This window comes from Parasteatoda tepidariorum, chromosome 12 (assembly GCF_982258835.1).
Source record: "Parasteatoda tepidariorum strain Cologne lab strain chromosome 12, Ptep-v5.0, whole genome shotgun sequence".
NCBI lineage: Eukaryota > Metazoa > Arthropoda > Arachnida > Araneae > Theridiidae > Parasteatoda > Parasteatoda tepidariorum.
Window position 1 is genome coordinate 57,764,581 of NC_141766.1, and position 17,220 is coordinate 57,781,800.

General features: G+C 30.8%; 1 protein-coding gene across 1 annotated transcript in view; it reads left to right on the top strand.

Annotated features, from left to right (window-relative positions):
• LOC107453500 (uncharacterized) overlaps positions 1 to 17,220 on the top strand; it is a 91,194-nt gene that overhangs the window by 36,854 nt on the left and 37,120 nt on the right. The window contains exon 2 of the mRNA XM_016070359.4: positions 14,952 to 15,250. Within this exon, the coding sequence (XP_015925845.1) occupies positions 14,966 to 15,250 (285 nt within the window). The 5' untranslated portion in view covers positions 14,952 to 14,965. The remainder of the gene's footprint in view (positions 1 to 14,951; positions 15,251 to 17,220) is intronic.

Below are 17,220 nucleotides of genomic sequence, written 5' to 3' on the forward strand. Positions count from 1 at the left end.
TTCTTTAATTCCTCATCACGTGGTTAATTTGTCCGCGTCTTGTCAGTGTACTCCCCAATAGGTGACCCTGGACTATTGTAATACGAAAATCTTATTCGTGCATAGATGGCAGCACCACAAAGCGCTTATTAACACAAAAAACGAAGTATTTACCATCTCTTACTATAGATGGCACCACTAAATAAACTAATTAAGTCACATCCATAGATTATTTAATAAAATACAACTCACTGTAATTCCAGTGTCCATTATCTAACGAAAAGGCTAACAATAATGTTCAGATAAGTTTTATTTTTACGATTTCAAATCTACCTTGTTTTAAACAGTTTCAAAACCATAAAGGTAAAGAAATGTTTCAAACCATAAACTTTATGGCTAATTGGATGGGCAGACTGCTTCCATTTATTTTACCGTAATTTTAGAATAAAAATTCCTACAGTGCAATCACAAAAGTAATTCGGCAATAAAAGTATTACTGAAATCAGAAAGGAAGAACGTTTAAATGGAAATTTCCTAGCAAGTATGCATAAAAATTTTTTATAATGTAAAACAAACTATAAAACTGAATCAAGCAGAAAATTGATATTTCAAAAACACATTTAAAATATTCACTGACGCATGACTTTATATAAATTTAATACTTTTCTCAATCCTTGTAACTCACGTTGACAATTATTGTAGGAAAAGTGTTGTTTTAAACTGTAAGCTCTAAGCTCACATATTCGAGGGGAAAAAAAACTCTTATTGTAATAATTCATATCACAAAAATGGATTCATCGAACAAAATTTCGCATTAAGATTTATTCTTATAATTGTTACACTTAAGTTAGTTTAACATGGAAGCGAAATGTTCACATTGTTTTATTAAAAAAAAAATCACATTTTTTTGTAATAATTCATAGAAAAATGAATTTATTAAATGAAAATTCGCATAAAGATTTATACTTATAATTGTTATACTTATGTTACTTTAATATGAAAACGAAATGTTCAATTTTTTTTTATTCAGAAAAAATCTTTTTATTGTAATAATTCATAAAACACATTGAACTCATAGAATAAAAATACACAAAAATATTTAATCTTTTGATTGTTGTACTTTTACTTTAAACTGAATGCGAAATTTTCGCATTGTTTAACTTGGAAAAAAATCTATTACTACCTTCGAAGGGCATCTTCTTAAATTACTAACATAATTTAAAATCGTTATATTTTTTAGAAGAAATATTACATTAATAATCACCAATATTAAATTCAATATTTGTGAAAAATAAAATATTACGCAAAAATATTATTAAGTAATTAATGTTTCCTGAGTGCAATTAAAAATCCATAAACATTAAATAAAATAGAAAAACATTTGAGATAAATTCAGCTGCATAATGACTCTCAGGGAGAACTGATTTTTCACGTTATTGATTTTTCAAAATTAGTAATCCTTAAAATGCAACAAAGGAGATTCTATCGCCATTTTTGTGAAAAATGGATATTATATTATAATTTAGAAAATATATAATCGAAAAGAGAAACGTGATTTTTTTAATTTTTTTAAACACTAATGGCAAAAAGTTCAAAGTATAAATTAAGAGTATTAACACGTTTATTTAAAAAAATAAATAAATGAATAATAAAATCTTCTATATTGAATCATGATATTTTCAGTTATATTAAAAGCTAAAAAGATCAATTTTTAATTATCTTTTAAGAAACAGAAAGACTCGTAGAAGATTTTTTTTTGTATATTATGAATACTTTCTGTGCCACACTAAATTAAATAAAATTAAATATATAAATTAAATAAAATAAATTAATTTGCGTGCGCTAATAATAATTAGCTAAAAAATGATTCCCTGGCTCTCTAAAGAATAATGAATACTTTTTATTTTATTTAACTGCGAACAAAACATTTTCCAAATTATAAATAAGAATTAAAAAAATAAATGTAATTAAAATTAATAAATGTAATTAAAATTAATAAATGTAATTAAAATTAATAATTATTAAAATAGAATTAAAATAATAGATCGTAATCGAACGCGAAATATCATTATTTTTTGACGATAAATCGCAATATGAAAAGTCTGATATTGTTAGCTATGACTTTCCTTACAGCCAAAAATATTTATATGTCATCTAAAATAATGTTTTCTGTCTGTAGATCAAAATATTAGTATTTCGATATTAATCACCATTGGTTATGACTTTTCGCACTGATAACACTAGGAAACATTTTCAATTGCATGAAATTTCTTAACGTCGCTAACTTCAAATCTGCAATCGGTTTTTCCCTACAACCTACAATTTCTTTTAATGATATTTTTATCTATTTTTTGTCAAAATGCACAAGCTTAAATTAAAAACGAAGTATACAGGGTGATTCTAAAAAGATGGGCAAAATTTCAGGAAGTGATAGTACACACCCAAGCAAACAATTTTTATCGAAGAATGCATGGTCGAAAACAAAGCGCAAAACCGCTAGAGGGTGTCAAAGATTATGTTTTTATATGAGGCAAACACACACAAAGAACAATGAAGTTAAATTATAAAAGCAAACTTAATGGCATGTGATTACAATAAGTGTTTAAAACAGTGGCCAGCAGCGGCTATGCACGCAGTACAACGGCGAAGAAAACATAGGCGAACATTCTGAAACACACCAAGTATATCACGAATTTTCCCTGCAGCGGCCGAAAGCTTGGCGACAAGTAACTCAGCGCAGTAACTCGCAACAGGAATGGAGCTTTCAGGTTTGCATCAAACAACTTTCCAAATGTGCCAGCACCTTTGCGTTTTATTATCGGCCATACATTCTTTGATAAAAATTGTTTGCTTGGGTGTGTACAATCACTTCCTAAAATTTTGCCCATCTTTTTAGAATCACCCTGTATAATGGGTGGTAGGATAAATGTTGCCACAAACTTTTAACAGCTTCCCTGATTATCCCGAGTTAACTCGGGTATGTATATATTGCAAATATTTATTATCCCGAGTAAACTCGGGTATAGCAGAATTCGTCAATACGTTTTGTTTTATCACATTTTTACTCGGCCGGAAGCAAAGCAAAGAATAATGATAATCTGCTGTGATTGGAAGTTTGCCAATTATTGTTTGGATGTTTTGCTGTTTGTGGGACTGCAGACGTGAATTATTGACAATTGTATATACGATGGTTGCTGAATTTTCATAGAAAAAGAGTAAAAAAAAAAAATATTCGAGAGCGAAAGCAAAAGTAATGCAGATGATTTTTCAGATTATGAAGATTTGATCATATACAAAGTCTATTACACTCTATAACAAAAAAATCGACGCACCAAGAAGGAGTTGTCCGATTGAAACGAAAATTGGTGGATAGGAAGACAATGTACAGAATAGTAAATGATAAAAATTTCAGAACAAATTGAATAATTTATTGCAGAGTTACAGTAACAAGTTCAATAAGGTGTTGACCCGCCTCTAGCCTGGAAACAAGCTGCCACAGCGGCGTGGCATAGACCGATAAAGCTCCCGGGTGGACTATAGCGGTATTTCCTACCAAATTCGATCCAATTGTCGAACGAGGTCATCAACATTCCGTGCCAGATGCAATCGCCTTCCCATCATATCCCAGACATGCTCGATGGGAGAGAGATCTGGCGATCTGGCAGGCCAAGGAAGAGTTTGACAAGCTTGCAGACAGTTCATAGCAACACGTGCCGTATGTGGTCTCGCATTGTCCTGCTGAAAAACCAGCCCAGGGAGCTGCAAAAGGAACGGTAGAAAAATAGGTCTTAGGATGTCGTCGACGTACCGCTGTGCAGTAAGTGTACCTCTAATGACGACCAAAGGGGTCAGGCTGTCAAAGGAAATGGCACCCCAGACCATAATGCCTTGTTGAGGGCCGGTGTGGCGTGGAATAGTGAAGGCAGGATCCCCCTATGCCCTGTGCGTCCCCAAACACGTCTTCGATGATCGTCAGGACACAGTTGGAAACGGGATTCATCGCTAAAGACTTATACGTCCCCAGTCGGCATCATTCCAGCCTGATCTGTTCAAAACATTCTTGCATACGAAATTTCAAATCAATCGGATGATTGCTTCTTGGTGCGTCGATTTTTTTGTTATAGAGTGTATTTAACTTTTTTCATTTGTCCGAGATAATTTGGGATAGTAAACTGATGGTAAATTAAATATTTTTTACACGTAAAAAAATTTAAATTTCAACTTAGAACTTGTGTATTATGTTTTATTTTAGTTCCTTGATTTATTAATGAAATAAAAAATGATATGTTGATTTTTTTTTTGCATTTTTTTCCTTCAAAAAAAAATTGGTAATAGAAGCTGTTAAAAAATTCCGTAGTTTTAGGAGCAAAACTAATTTAAAATTAGAAATCCTCTCATTCAAATTAGACGAGTCAAGAATGGTCAAATACTTTTATAAATGCAACGAAAAATTTGTTTCCTATTGTAACCGTGACTAAGAGCTCTCTTTTTACTTTGCAGTTCTAGGATTGCTAAAATTCTAATACATATTACAGTTCCGAAACATTAAAACTATTTTGCGAAAAGATTTTAATGTAAGTTGTACTTCTTTGAAAGTCTTTTACTCGAGTTCTATCAGACCATTTTAAATGAAAAGGAGTGAGAAATAAGCCGTTTATCTATCCTAGAATTTAATGGAAGAAAAAGAGTTGGAGAGACAAAAATAAACTAAAAGGTAAGGAAAAATTGGATCTCAGATTCGAGAGTCCTGCGAAATATTTATTGAAATGAGATTAAACTATAATGCATTTTTGTTAGTTTATAAGATTAACTTCTGCTCGGATATTTATAATGATGCATTTTATAATTTTAAGTATTAAGCATAAAAAAAGTTTGGGTATTCCTGATTTTTTGGAGATTCTGTTTATTTGTATGTCTATTTTACAGTTCAAGCAACAAAAAAACAACTTCGGTAAAGTAAAACTAAATTGAATTATCGTTGATTCTCATTTTCGTTTCTCAAATTTTACTTTTAAGATTGTGAATCCCCTAATTTGATAGCCAAAAACCCAATTACATTGAAAAAAGTATGCTTATTCAGAGAAAGAGCATTTCTGCATTCTATTTCGTAACTTAGTTTATAATTAACACTAATTAATTAGCATATTTAAGCTCGTTCGTTTCTATGAACCATTTAGATTGGTGTTTAGTTTCCGAAAATCCGATCTTTAGGACAAAAGTTGTTTCGAGTAATATTTTTTTTGTGTGCATTGTACATCCTTCTTCTGCAGCAAACTTTTCAATTATATTTGAAAATTCGCTAAAAAAAGGCAAATTCAAAAAGATAACATTGGGGAACAAATGTTTGTTCAATTTATACGAATACCTGATTTTGCATCAGATTTAGTCTAATTCGGATGTTGGGATTTTATATCTGAAATTAGTTTTACTCCTACAATGTTTTTAAAAGCTACAATGTTTTTTAAATGACATTTAGTCTACTTTGTCGAAATGTACAAATTTAAAGACAACAAGGTGTTGTGTAAATGTAGCTACAAACTTCGAAGGGAGTTAGGGCACAATCATCAGGAGTAAAATTACGTAAAAAAACCATGCCCGGAAATGTCTTCGTACTCGATTTAAGGCACTTTCCAATTAGAATTTGTTCAGAAGCACATGAAAATCAGTTCCTAATAGGAAAGTGCCCCTAGCGGCGTATTAAAAAATTTCCGGGAATGGCTTCCTGTGCAATTTTAATCCTGATGATGTGCCCTGCCTCTGCTAGAAGCTAGTCGGAACATTTATGCAATCCCCTGTAATATCTAACGTATTTTAACTGGTATATATTTCGACAAAATTGATTTCAAAATTTAATTTAAAAAAACTATAGCTTGGAAAGAGAAACCAATTCCAGATTTTAAATCATTGATACGAAAGCATACCCTCCAACTGCTACGGAATTTCCGTAGTTTCAAAATTCTTCTTTTCAGACGGTAGCAAAATTAATGTCTCAATATTTAAAAAAAATTTATTTTAGCGTAACTTGTCCATTATTACTTATAAAAGTGCAGGCCATATGGCTAGATTCTTAAGTTCTGATAAAAGTTTTATGAGAGATCCATTTGCTTTAAAAATTTCTACTTTGGTTCGCTACCACTAGAAAGAATTATTTTCAAAATCCTCATAAGTTGGAGGGTATGCGAAAGTATCTAAGATTTATCAAAAAATCTTCTCATTCAACAAAAAACAAAATAAATATTCCCCAGTATTTTGATAAAAGGTGAGCGTTTTTATTAAATTGTGAACAATGTATACTTTAATATGGTAAAGCAATCTAATATAATATAATGAAACTAACTTTTTTGAGGCATATCATTCAACTGCAGTAAATATGATTGGTTAAAAATCAGTATTTTGCTTTTTATTGTATGAAATAAAATACTAAAATTTTGAAAAGTTATTTCTCGTACTGAGAAACAACCTGATATAAACATCATCTTTCTTGCAGCAAAAATTCAAACTATACATATTTTAAGCATTTGTAAAAAATACTACAATTTAAATTTTTTACGGCTATAAAAGATGATACTAAAAAGTAAAGGATTTTTTCCTATTACTATGAAACATTTTAATGGAGCAATTACTTTCTTGGAATTAATTTTTGAATTATATCTGAACCATTCATAAAATGAAAAATTGTTGAATTCTTAATACAACAAAATAATTTAATGCAATACAATGGAAATATTTTCTTCTTGCAGAAAACATATGGATAGTATCTTAAAAATTCATAACAAAAACTTTTTCCATTTTTAGGGTTAAAAGAAAATACTAAGAAAAAAAAAGATTTAAATTTCGAATACCAACTACAGTCAATTTAGAAATTATATCTGAAATATTCGGAAAATAAAAAAGCATTGAATTTTTAATACAGCGAGGTAACTAAATGCGATGCAATTGTACACTATTAGAAATCTTTCAAAAATAGCGGTTAAATAACAATTTCTTTAATTGTTATTTTACCGTATTAAAACAAAACAGTCAAATAACAATAAATAAGAAGGTATTCTAGCTGTTAATTGTGAGAAAAGCAGTTTATTAGCTGCACATTACACAGAATGCAACCATAATTCCACTAATAACTAAGTAGACCCACCAAGTAAAGCCACTTACATCCTTGCAGATGGCTGCATAATACAGCCGAGACAGATAATCTGTCAACGTCATGATTGATAGAATAGGGGTTCGAATCCCAGAGTTGACACCATAAAAATTGCTCCATTCCTTATCGCGCATGAAGAGTGTCCAGTGTCTTGCACTTCCCAATCTGTTACCCTGGATTATTAGAATATCATACTCTTATTCAGCAAATTAGCAGCGGATGATTCAGAAAAGCAATAGATGGCAGCACCGTAAAGCTGCCGAACTATCTCTAATATCCAGTTAAATTTCTTTTTCAGGCTTTTGAAACCATGCTAGTTGTAAATGATTTAAAAACTGTAAAGAAAAAAAGTATATTTAAACTTTACGTTTATTTAGATGGACAAGCTTCCGCCGGTTATTTCATCATAATTTTAAAGTTAAAATTCTAACAGTGTACTATTTCTTTCTTGCAGCAAACTTTCCGATCATAACTAAAACATTCATAAAAAATCTTTTTCCATTTTGATGGTTCTTAAAAAAACTACTAAAACACAGATAGATTTAAATTCCTAATGCTGCGAAATATTCTAACGGAACAACGACAGTAAATAACAACGACTGTATATTTTTAAATTATATCTGAAAAATTCCGAAAATAAAAAAGCGTTGAATTTCTAATGCAGTGAAACAACTTACTGCAATACAAAAGTAATATTTCTCTTCTGCAGCAAACTTTCCAATTATGACTAAAAAGTGCATAAAATTTCTGTTATGGTTATTAAAAAACTACTAGGAAAATAAAATTCAAATTCCTAATTCTGTGAAGTTACCTAATACAACATAAGGGAATCATCTTTTTCTTTTCGCAAACTTCAATTTTATACAAAACAAATTGTTAAAGTATTTTGATTTTTATTTTTGCTAGAAAGATATTAAAGCGAAAAAACAAGCTTGAGTTAAATTCCTAATACAGTGATACCACCTAACGAAGTAATTTTAAAGTTAATACAAAAAGGAAAATAAAAAGAATACTCAAAGCTGCAGTTCTGCTCGTAACTAAAGAGTGGCGTTGGAGATAAGCAATCCGGGTTTTATTGGGTTCCCGAAAAGAGGATTAGCTTGCAAGAGTATTAAAGTACATTTAGGTTTTCTATTGCATCTGTCTAATCTTTATTGTGAAAGAGGAAAAAAAGATTTGGCCTACACAAGAAAAAAATAAGCTAATTAGTCAGTGATACGAGAAAGCCTTTCTAAGCATTATGAAACTTTTGCGTATGAAACTTAGAAAATGAGAATGAAAGTAATTGAGAATTAAGTGAAAATTGATGTTACGAAACGTTAAATTCTTTTGTTTCTCTAAGAATACCAGGCAACCTCAAATATTTAAGGAATAGTTTACTTCAATGAAAAAAAAGAATTGCGCTATCAGTTAGTTAAAACACATTAAATAAGAAACCTTTTAAATAGTTGGTTTAATGAAGAGGGGAGTATTAGAAAATTGCTTAATAATGATTCGAGTCTAATTGAAAGCAATCTTACATAATTAAATAACTAATATAATATTTAATTAACTTATGGAGTTAACTTAGCTTGAATTTTAATCTCAATCTGTTAATAGCTTTATTAAACTTTGAAACGCATTTATAGTAAGCAAAATGGTATAATAGCATAATTTATGGAATTATCATATAACTCTGATAATACAGTTCACATTATTGTACTGAAAACCTCTCATAAAGTACAAAGTGTACTTAGTATGTGAGTACACATTGTTATAGCCAACCTATTTGGTATTTTTACTATTGCTTATAAAATGTTAGCATGTAAACCTTGTTAACATGTTAGCAAAACATACAGTTCGAGGGAACAGAATAAAATTTTGTTTTACAGAATAAGAGCTCATTAAAAATGTTAAACCGATTATCCAGCTATAAAGGGTAAAGTAACAAAATTGCGAAGTTTTTAAATAGTAACACCGGCTTTTTCTCATCAAAGTGTGATCCTCACAATAAAAAAAACTTTAGTCTCGGTGGATCAGGATCATGGGTTAGAGTTTTCTTAACATCTGACTAGCCATGAGAGGGGTTTCGTGGTTTTTCTCTCCATGTAACGTAAATGAGGGATATTTACATCAAAATGTCCTGCACGAAGGTTAGATTGTTCCACTGCTTTTTTAAATATTCTCCTGCCTTCTTGTTCTAATTGATAATTATAAGGCTACGGAGAAAACAGTGACAATCGTAAACCCAAAAATTTGGTCTGCTATTCAACATCGATTATAAATTAAAATAAAATAGAAAATTTTAAATGGAGTTGGAATGACGAATACTGCGACGCTGACGGCTCTGCTTCTGTAACAGTAAGAGTGAGTACTGAATAATGATAATAATATTTTTCATCATTTCTTGAGCGCAAATTAAATAATTGTGTTTTTGCGAAAATTTTATTCCTTTTCTCATGAACGGTAAACGAACTGAGAGGTCATTGTTAAACAAATATAATTTATAATCACCCGGTAGACTTGGAACTATTCGTTTGACATTATTGAAGTTTGGAGTACTTATAATTAAAAGAATATGAAACGAATAAATGAAAACATTTGATTACGTGAAACGCTGTGAAATCTACTAAAAAGTTACAAAAGAAAAAAATCTCTAATTCTGGAATGATTTTGCTTTATTTGAAAAAGTTAATTTTATTTGCAAAGACTTTAAAGCAACATGAAATGTCAAAAAAACAATTAAAATTTAAATTGATTCAAGAGATAAAGAAAAGAAATATTTTTATAATTATATTTATAAAATATTTTCAGAATTTATAAAAAATTTTTTTATAATTATTAACTCAACTTCATTTTGAAAGAACTACTTTCGAGTCAAGTATAAAAAACTTAAAGGAAACTTACATGAGCAACCATATACTTACCGCGCTTTCATTTAAGTTCTTAAGTAACAAAATTAAATTTAAAAATTTCTGAAGACAAAAGAACAAAAACATAAACAAAACAAATAAAAGCATAACTATGTATATCGTGAAATTTAAAAGGTAACAAAATCAGAGGTCCCAGTTTGATCGGCTTTGGGTATTAGCTTTTTCTAAGGGAAGCTAAGGTTATGTTTTAAGGAATAACTCTAGGCTTAGTAAATTTGATTTAAAGTTATTTTTTACTCACAAACAACTCAAAGTTCATATACAGTGCCACTTAATTGCAGTAATTTCGTTTTGAGTCTTTTATAGTGTAGGCAAAGTTAACAAAAATTCTGTTAGTTATAATACATAGTTTCCTACCTCTCATGTACATAGTTTAAATCTTATTTACAATTTTCTTTACATATAGTTTCTTACAATTTATTGAAAATAGTAAAGTAGATGCACTGTAAAAAAATCTGGATCAAATTTCCGTAAAAAATACCGGCACTCAGGGTTCCGGTACTGTTTACCGTAAAATCCATTTTTATTGGAACATGTTATGGAACAAAAAATTGATATACCATAATTTTAACAGTTGTAATTACCGTCAAACCTCTAAATCATTCTAATTAAATAAATATTACTGTAAACATTACGGTATACTATTTAATGGTAAATATAGATTTACCGGTAAAAGGAATTTTAAGGATGATGAACCCAAAGTGCCGATAAGTTGATCCCGGTTTTTTTGTAGTGTGGCAAGCTTGCAGAACTAATTTATATGCACAAAAATAAAGAATATATTTTGAATATTTTGAAAATTTTTGTATGGGGTTTAAGCTAAATTGCAGTCCAAAAACCCATGACTTTGAAAAATTTTCGCATCTTGTCTTAAAATGTTATTATTAATAACTGAAATCTTATACAATATGCTTACAAAAGATATGCTATGTTTTCTTTATATTTGTTAGATTTAAAAATGATTTTTTCTTACTAAGGTGAAAAATACAAACAACGAACGTTATAAATTGAAACAAAACCTTTTCGAAATCATTAATAAAAAATATCTCAACGGTATGTCCTTTTATGTTATTTTATCTCGAAAATTTGTCAGCTTTCGCTCGTATCACTTACAAGGATAAAAATCTTTGTCAATTTAGGAAATCTTCTAAACAAACAGAGAATATATCAAGACTTGTTTTTCTCCAGGCACCAAGAAAAAGCAAAGTTCTTCTTAGATGAAATAAAACAAATCGATTCTTATTGCCAACATATCTAGAACATGCCTTATAGGTTGATTCCCAAGACACAGTGAAAAACACTTGATCAAAAACTTTTCTTAGAGAATATATATAATATTTTCTTAGAGAATATTGAAGAAAATTTCCTATGTTCTATTAGTAACAGATAATGAGATTTATTTTGTCATGAAGATTATAGACAACAAAAGTTCTGTCCCATTTTAAAGGAAGGTACATAAAGGTACACGAAACGAGAATATTTGCTAAAAAATTCTAGGAAAATAGGAAATTCTGATTTACTTGTTGGCACGTCATGTCATTCTTTTTTCTTTGAAGTATTTGGACTCAAAATTTAGCTAACTTAAAAGTTGGGTTAAATATAATAAAATTTAACTGTTTAGGTTTCAGAAATATTTAAACGAATTTACATTTGCAAATAAAGGTAATTTTCTCCTTACAAAGCAAAAAGGAAAAATAAACTTAACAGAAAATGTCCCATGATGCTTGGACAATGGGTGGACATTTTTATGGCTTGGGACATTACATTTTTATGTCTAACTGTTCCTTAGAATTGTTTTCATTTTGGTGTTTAAGAAATTACTGGAAGTTCCACTATATTCGAGCTTTACAAGCAGTTTTATTGTTTATAAAGGTGTTGCTTTTCCCTAACACGCTTTTAGAAAACACTGTTCTAGGGAATTTAAAAATGTGGCTTATCAGTATAGTGTCTGAATTCTTTCGTCCAAAATGAGTAGTTGTACATCCAGAAAATAACAATTGAATAGCCAGAAAAGAGAATGAAAAATAGTAATAGAATTCCAAAATTTCCAATCTGACAAGACTCTCTGTTCGTCTCTAAGAAACGCTGAATAAAATCTGCATTAAGTGTACTAGCTTAGTTCAAAAAGTACTTAACTATGGCTTTTATGGGTAATATAAAAAAATTTAGAGTGTGTGGCTTAGTAACTATAAGTACACCGAAGAGCCCTTACATTATGACCACCCTCCATCTATAACAATGGAATTGCAGGACCAGTTGGTGAGCGCTTGGTACCAGATACCTCAGACTATAGCTCGTTCACCAGGAGTTGGCACTTGGCTCCGCCTTCATCACGTGGTATGCGACGATACTATTTCGCTATTTTTGGGAGAAGGTTGTGAGTAAAACTTGAACAATGTTGCTATTAGGCGATCATTTGGCAAAAATATTTATTTCGCAAACTTTATGTGCATTTTTTTAACAATAAATATTTCATAAATTTGATTATATTTTGCACCATTTCTTATGATATTTCTTTCTTTTGAGTGAATAGTTTGTCCTTTATGAGCCATTTCGCTGGGAGAACAACAGTTTTTAAATTTAAACTATATTTAATTAGCTAGTGTAACAAAAGGTATAATAGCAGATGATAAAGCAAAGTAATGACTGAAAAATAATTCACTTTTTGTGTTTGGCGCAAATTAAGGGTTGTCTCAATTTCAACAACGGGGATGTTTCTCTTCTAACTCCCGCGCTGAAATGAACTCTGCGCCCCAGGAGGTGGAGCCAAGTCTCAACTTCTGATGAACGAACTATACCTGTCAACACCTTGTGGAATCAATGCCACGGCGGGTGCTAGCAGTTTTGAGGGCTAAAGGTGGTCCTACATGTTATTAGCAGGGTGGTCATAATGTAATGGCTCTTCGGTGTAGATATACCCTAGTGCTTATGCTCAAATTTTTTAAGTGGTTTTTATTTTAGGACAAATTGGACAATTTGAAAAAAATAAACAAAATTACAGCATCGAACTTTGTTCAATACTTAAGGATTCTGAAATGAAAACAACTCCAACAATTAAGTTGAAAATCTTTTAGCCTCATACAAAATTTGATACTGTAACGCTTTCAACTTTCTCAGTTACTTCAATCTAAAAAGAATCTGAGAACTCTTACTTACACGTGCGTACTCTTTAACTGTGAGTGGTGCAATCGTCATGAAAAAAATTGAGCATTCGTACTAAGATATATCCACAAAGGCTTGTATCCAAAGTATATTTTATCAGTTTGTTAACCCCTTGGGGACGGGTGATTCAGAAAAGCTTTCGTACAAAATCAGAATCAAGTTGCAATTAAATAAAAAACGGTAACTTAAATGTAGTCGTTACTAATTTGACAGACTTACTTTGCTTTTATTTTAATTATTGTTAGTTTAATCATATATATAATCAATGTTAATTCAAAGTATAACTAAATAGTTTCATTTTGAACAAAGTAATGGTGAATTAAATAAATCAAAAAATTATAACTCCGCCTACAAATAAACTGCTAAAGAAATACTTTGATTACCAGTTTTATCTTTTTACCCTGACTGTTGCAGTTTTATGCTGTCACGTATTTGTGACAGTCGGCGCGAAAGGGTTAATCATTCCAAAGTGTAACTAAAATTACAAGTTTTAATGCATAAATTTGCTGTTCGCTTTTTATCCACTTTGTTGCTCTTTAATCCAGATTGATGTAGTGACTAGTTTTCAAAACTTTTCTAACATTTATGCTGTTCTACGATTTGCATCAAGTATCAATAATTATACTACTGAAATTATTTATAGCTTGCAATTTAATATCCCCCATGATTTCGGCAATTATTTGTCATTATAAACGCGCATATCCTCGTTCGAGACTAAAAGGTAGAAAATGTAATGAATTTGGCGACATTCGTAACATGAAGCAAAGTAAAGATAGTAATTTTGACACGTGACATTTGTTATTTTTATTTATTTATTTATTTAAATCGATGAAGTGTTATCGGGGAAAATTCATCAGAAAGCGGTTTATTCTATAACGAAGAAAATTTCGTGAATTTTTAGTAAAGGTATTATGCAATGCTTTTGGCGACATTCGCAACACGAAGCTAATAAAGATATTAATTTTGTCATGTGAAAATTTTTATTATATTATTTATTTTCATTTATTTATTTATTTGCTTATTTTTGAAATAGATGGAATGTTATCGTTAAGAATTCACCAGGGAACAGTTTTTTTATTAACGAAGAAATTTTCATGAATTTTTAGTATCCTTTCTGTGTGAAAAAAACCCTAACGACAGAAAAAATATACTTTTAGAGTGAATTTTCATACGCATGAAATGAGGAAAAAAAATCAATGTATCATAATATTTTATAATTTTTTATTTTATAACCATCATTGAACAGTCGACCCAATTTTCGGGTTTACGACTCTAATGTTCAACTCCGTAGCCTTGTCATTTTGAACCCAATCCAGAAGACAAAGGAACTCCTGGATCAAGTACTGGGGGAAATTGGCCTTCGTGGATTACTATTTGATGGAACTGACCCGCATTTGAGTTATATGGAGAGGAAAATCGCCTACGGTTAGTCTGACGGCAAAAGGACTCTAACCCATGATCCGTCTACCACTGAGGATATTTCACGTCAGCACTGTGATCGGTGCAAGCCGGATGGGGAATTCATATCGACCAGCCATTGGCGAGGTTCGAACCCGGTTCACCTCATTGGAAGGCGGACGCTCTATCCCCTGAGCCATCGCGGCTCAATGTATCATAATACAGCTTTTCTCGTTAATCTGTTGACAGATGAAAATTGCTACTATATTCTTTTTTTTTTGCAATCTTACAAAGTGTGTACAGTCAGTGACGCACTTCTTCCGTTTCAGCTCAATAACTTTGTTTTTTTCTTCCTGCAGATTTCCATCTCAACATGAAAGCACTTTTAATTGCCTTCTTCTCCAGTTTTTTGATGACTTGGGTATCTACAACTTCTCAGTTTTATCAAGACTTAAGCGATACACCAGATGAAACTCCAGATGAAGTGAGAGATTTCTTCAGACTTCTTCTTCTATCAAGATATGGAGGACAAGGAGCACCAGATTATCCGGATATTGAAGAAGAAAAACCTGTTATTGATCCTTATTTGTATAGTTCAGGAGCGGCAAAAATGGTTCCGTTTCGTCAAGCTCTACAGAATTACGTAGATTGGAAGAAAGTAAGTTGGACTCCGGATTTGATGTCTTACTGAATTTTTAAGAAATGTCACCGTTGAACAACGAAAACCGAGGTTACAAAACTTTCTCGTAATTTAATGCAATTTGGTTACATTCTTCAAAATAAAACTACGGAAAAATCTAATTTAACCATTTCTTTATTTAAATAACCTTACATTTCTTAATATTTTATTTTTAATTCATGATTGGCTCTTGGTTTTATTATTATTTCCTTTCAATTTGGAGACAGAACTTCATTTTCTTTTTGCTTTTTTCGATTGAACTTTAAATTCAAACCAATTTTCCCCATATTTTTATAAATTTTGAATGTGACTTTGATTTGGTTCTTTACTATAAGCGATCATCCAAAGTTTCATAAAATCATAAGTTTTATAGAATAGCAATACCTTTTAAGAGTTCAAAAAATCCTACTTTATTAAAAAAATTTGTTTATTTTTTTCCCTATAGAATACAGTCAAACTCCGCTATAGTGAACCTTCAAGAGACCGAAATTTTAGTTCACTATAACCGGGACTTCACGACATCCGGTTTGCACGCAATTTTGACAAATGATTCCAAACTCCCCCCTCCTTTTATTACACATTACTTAAATAAATGATCAATAAAATAAAATACAAAACTGACTGAAAAATAATAAGTAGTAATAAAAAATATGTTAACTTTTATTTTTTATTACTCTTCGTCTTGCGTACAAATAAAAATTGGTAATCTTTAGCTGACGAGCAAATCCTCAACATCAGATATGAAAACACTTCCCGACTCTCTGATAATTTTTCCTGAATTCATGTTATTACGCTTCTTAATTCTGTGTAACCAGCCATTCTCGCACATAAAAGTAGTCTCACCAAATCCCTTAGCAAATTCATCGGCTTTGACTTGAAGCATTTCTCCAGATACTGGAAGATTGCGGCTTCTTTGAATGCTGAACCCAATTCAATGATGCTATTCAATAATGAAACGAACACGAAAAAATACTAGTTGCTACTTTCCATGCTATCGATGGTTTTAAAAATCGGTATATGTATTGATTTTGAAGTAGAAATTTCAAAACTATTACAAAAAAAAATGGAGAAAATAAATCAGTCGAAGACAGAAAAAAGTTCATAATATCCAACTTCCTCTCTTTTTTTGGTTCACTATATCCACGAAAAATGACATTATATGTGTGTAGCAACTCACCTGAGCGAACATTGCGCTCACTATATCCAGGAGTTCACTCTAGCGAGGTTTGACTGTATTAGGAAAACGTCCTGGAATAATGACGCGAGCTTGAAAAAAAAGCAATACACCATGGCACAAGTCCACTTGCTGCAAAATCTATTATAAGCCCCGTGGCTTCGAATTGCTTCTCTACTCGCAAGATCGATCATTCTTAGTAATGATTATAACTAGATATTTTCAGAAATTAAAAAATAATATATTTTCTCACCTTGTCTGTTTTTCTCAGAATGATCTGCTTCTTTTCTTAATTCTCCCACATCTAAAGTAATATGAATTAAAAGATATATATTAAAAAAGTATATTAATTGTCACGCAGATTCAAACACTATAAGTAAGATAATTAAATTGGAAATAAAATAAATGTAACACGTTTGCAGGTCGAAAACATTACAGACCCCCGCCTATAGTTCAGCAGCTAACCTAGTAGACAGGATCAATAGAATCCAGATCATTCACCTTGCATATAAATTTTTTTAGTAGGTCATTTTTTTAATTCAGTCAGACCTCTATATAATGAAGTCACTAAATCCCGAAAAAATGTTATGTGGAAAATTCGTTTGTGCTGAGAGTAGATATCGATAATGTCAACATTCCTCTATGAAAAGGTACCCCACAGTAGAATCGAGTTATGTCTTATATACTAGTGAATTGGATTTATATTTTTGTAGTAGCAGATACACTACAGTAGGGGAGAGTGGGGTCAATTGTAACATTTTTTACTTAACTATTT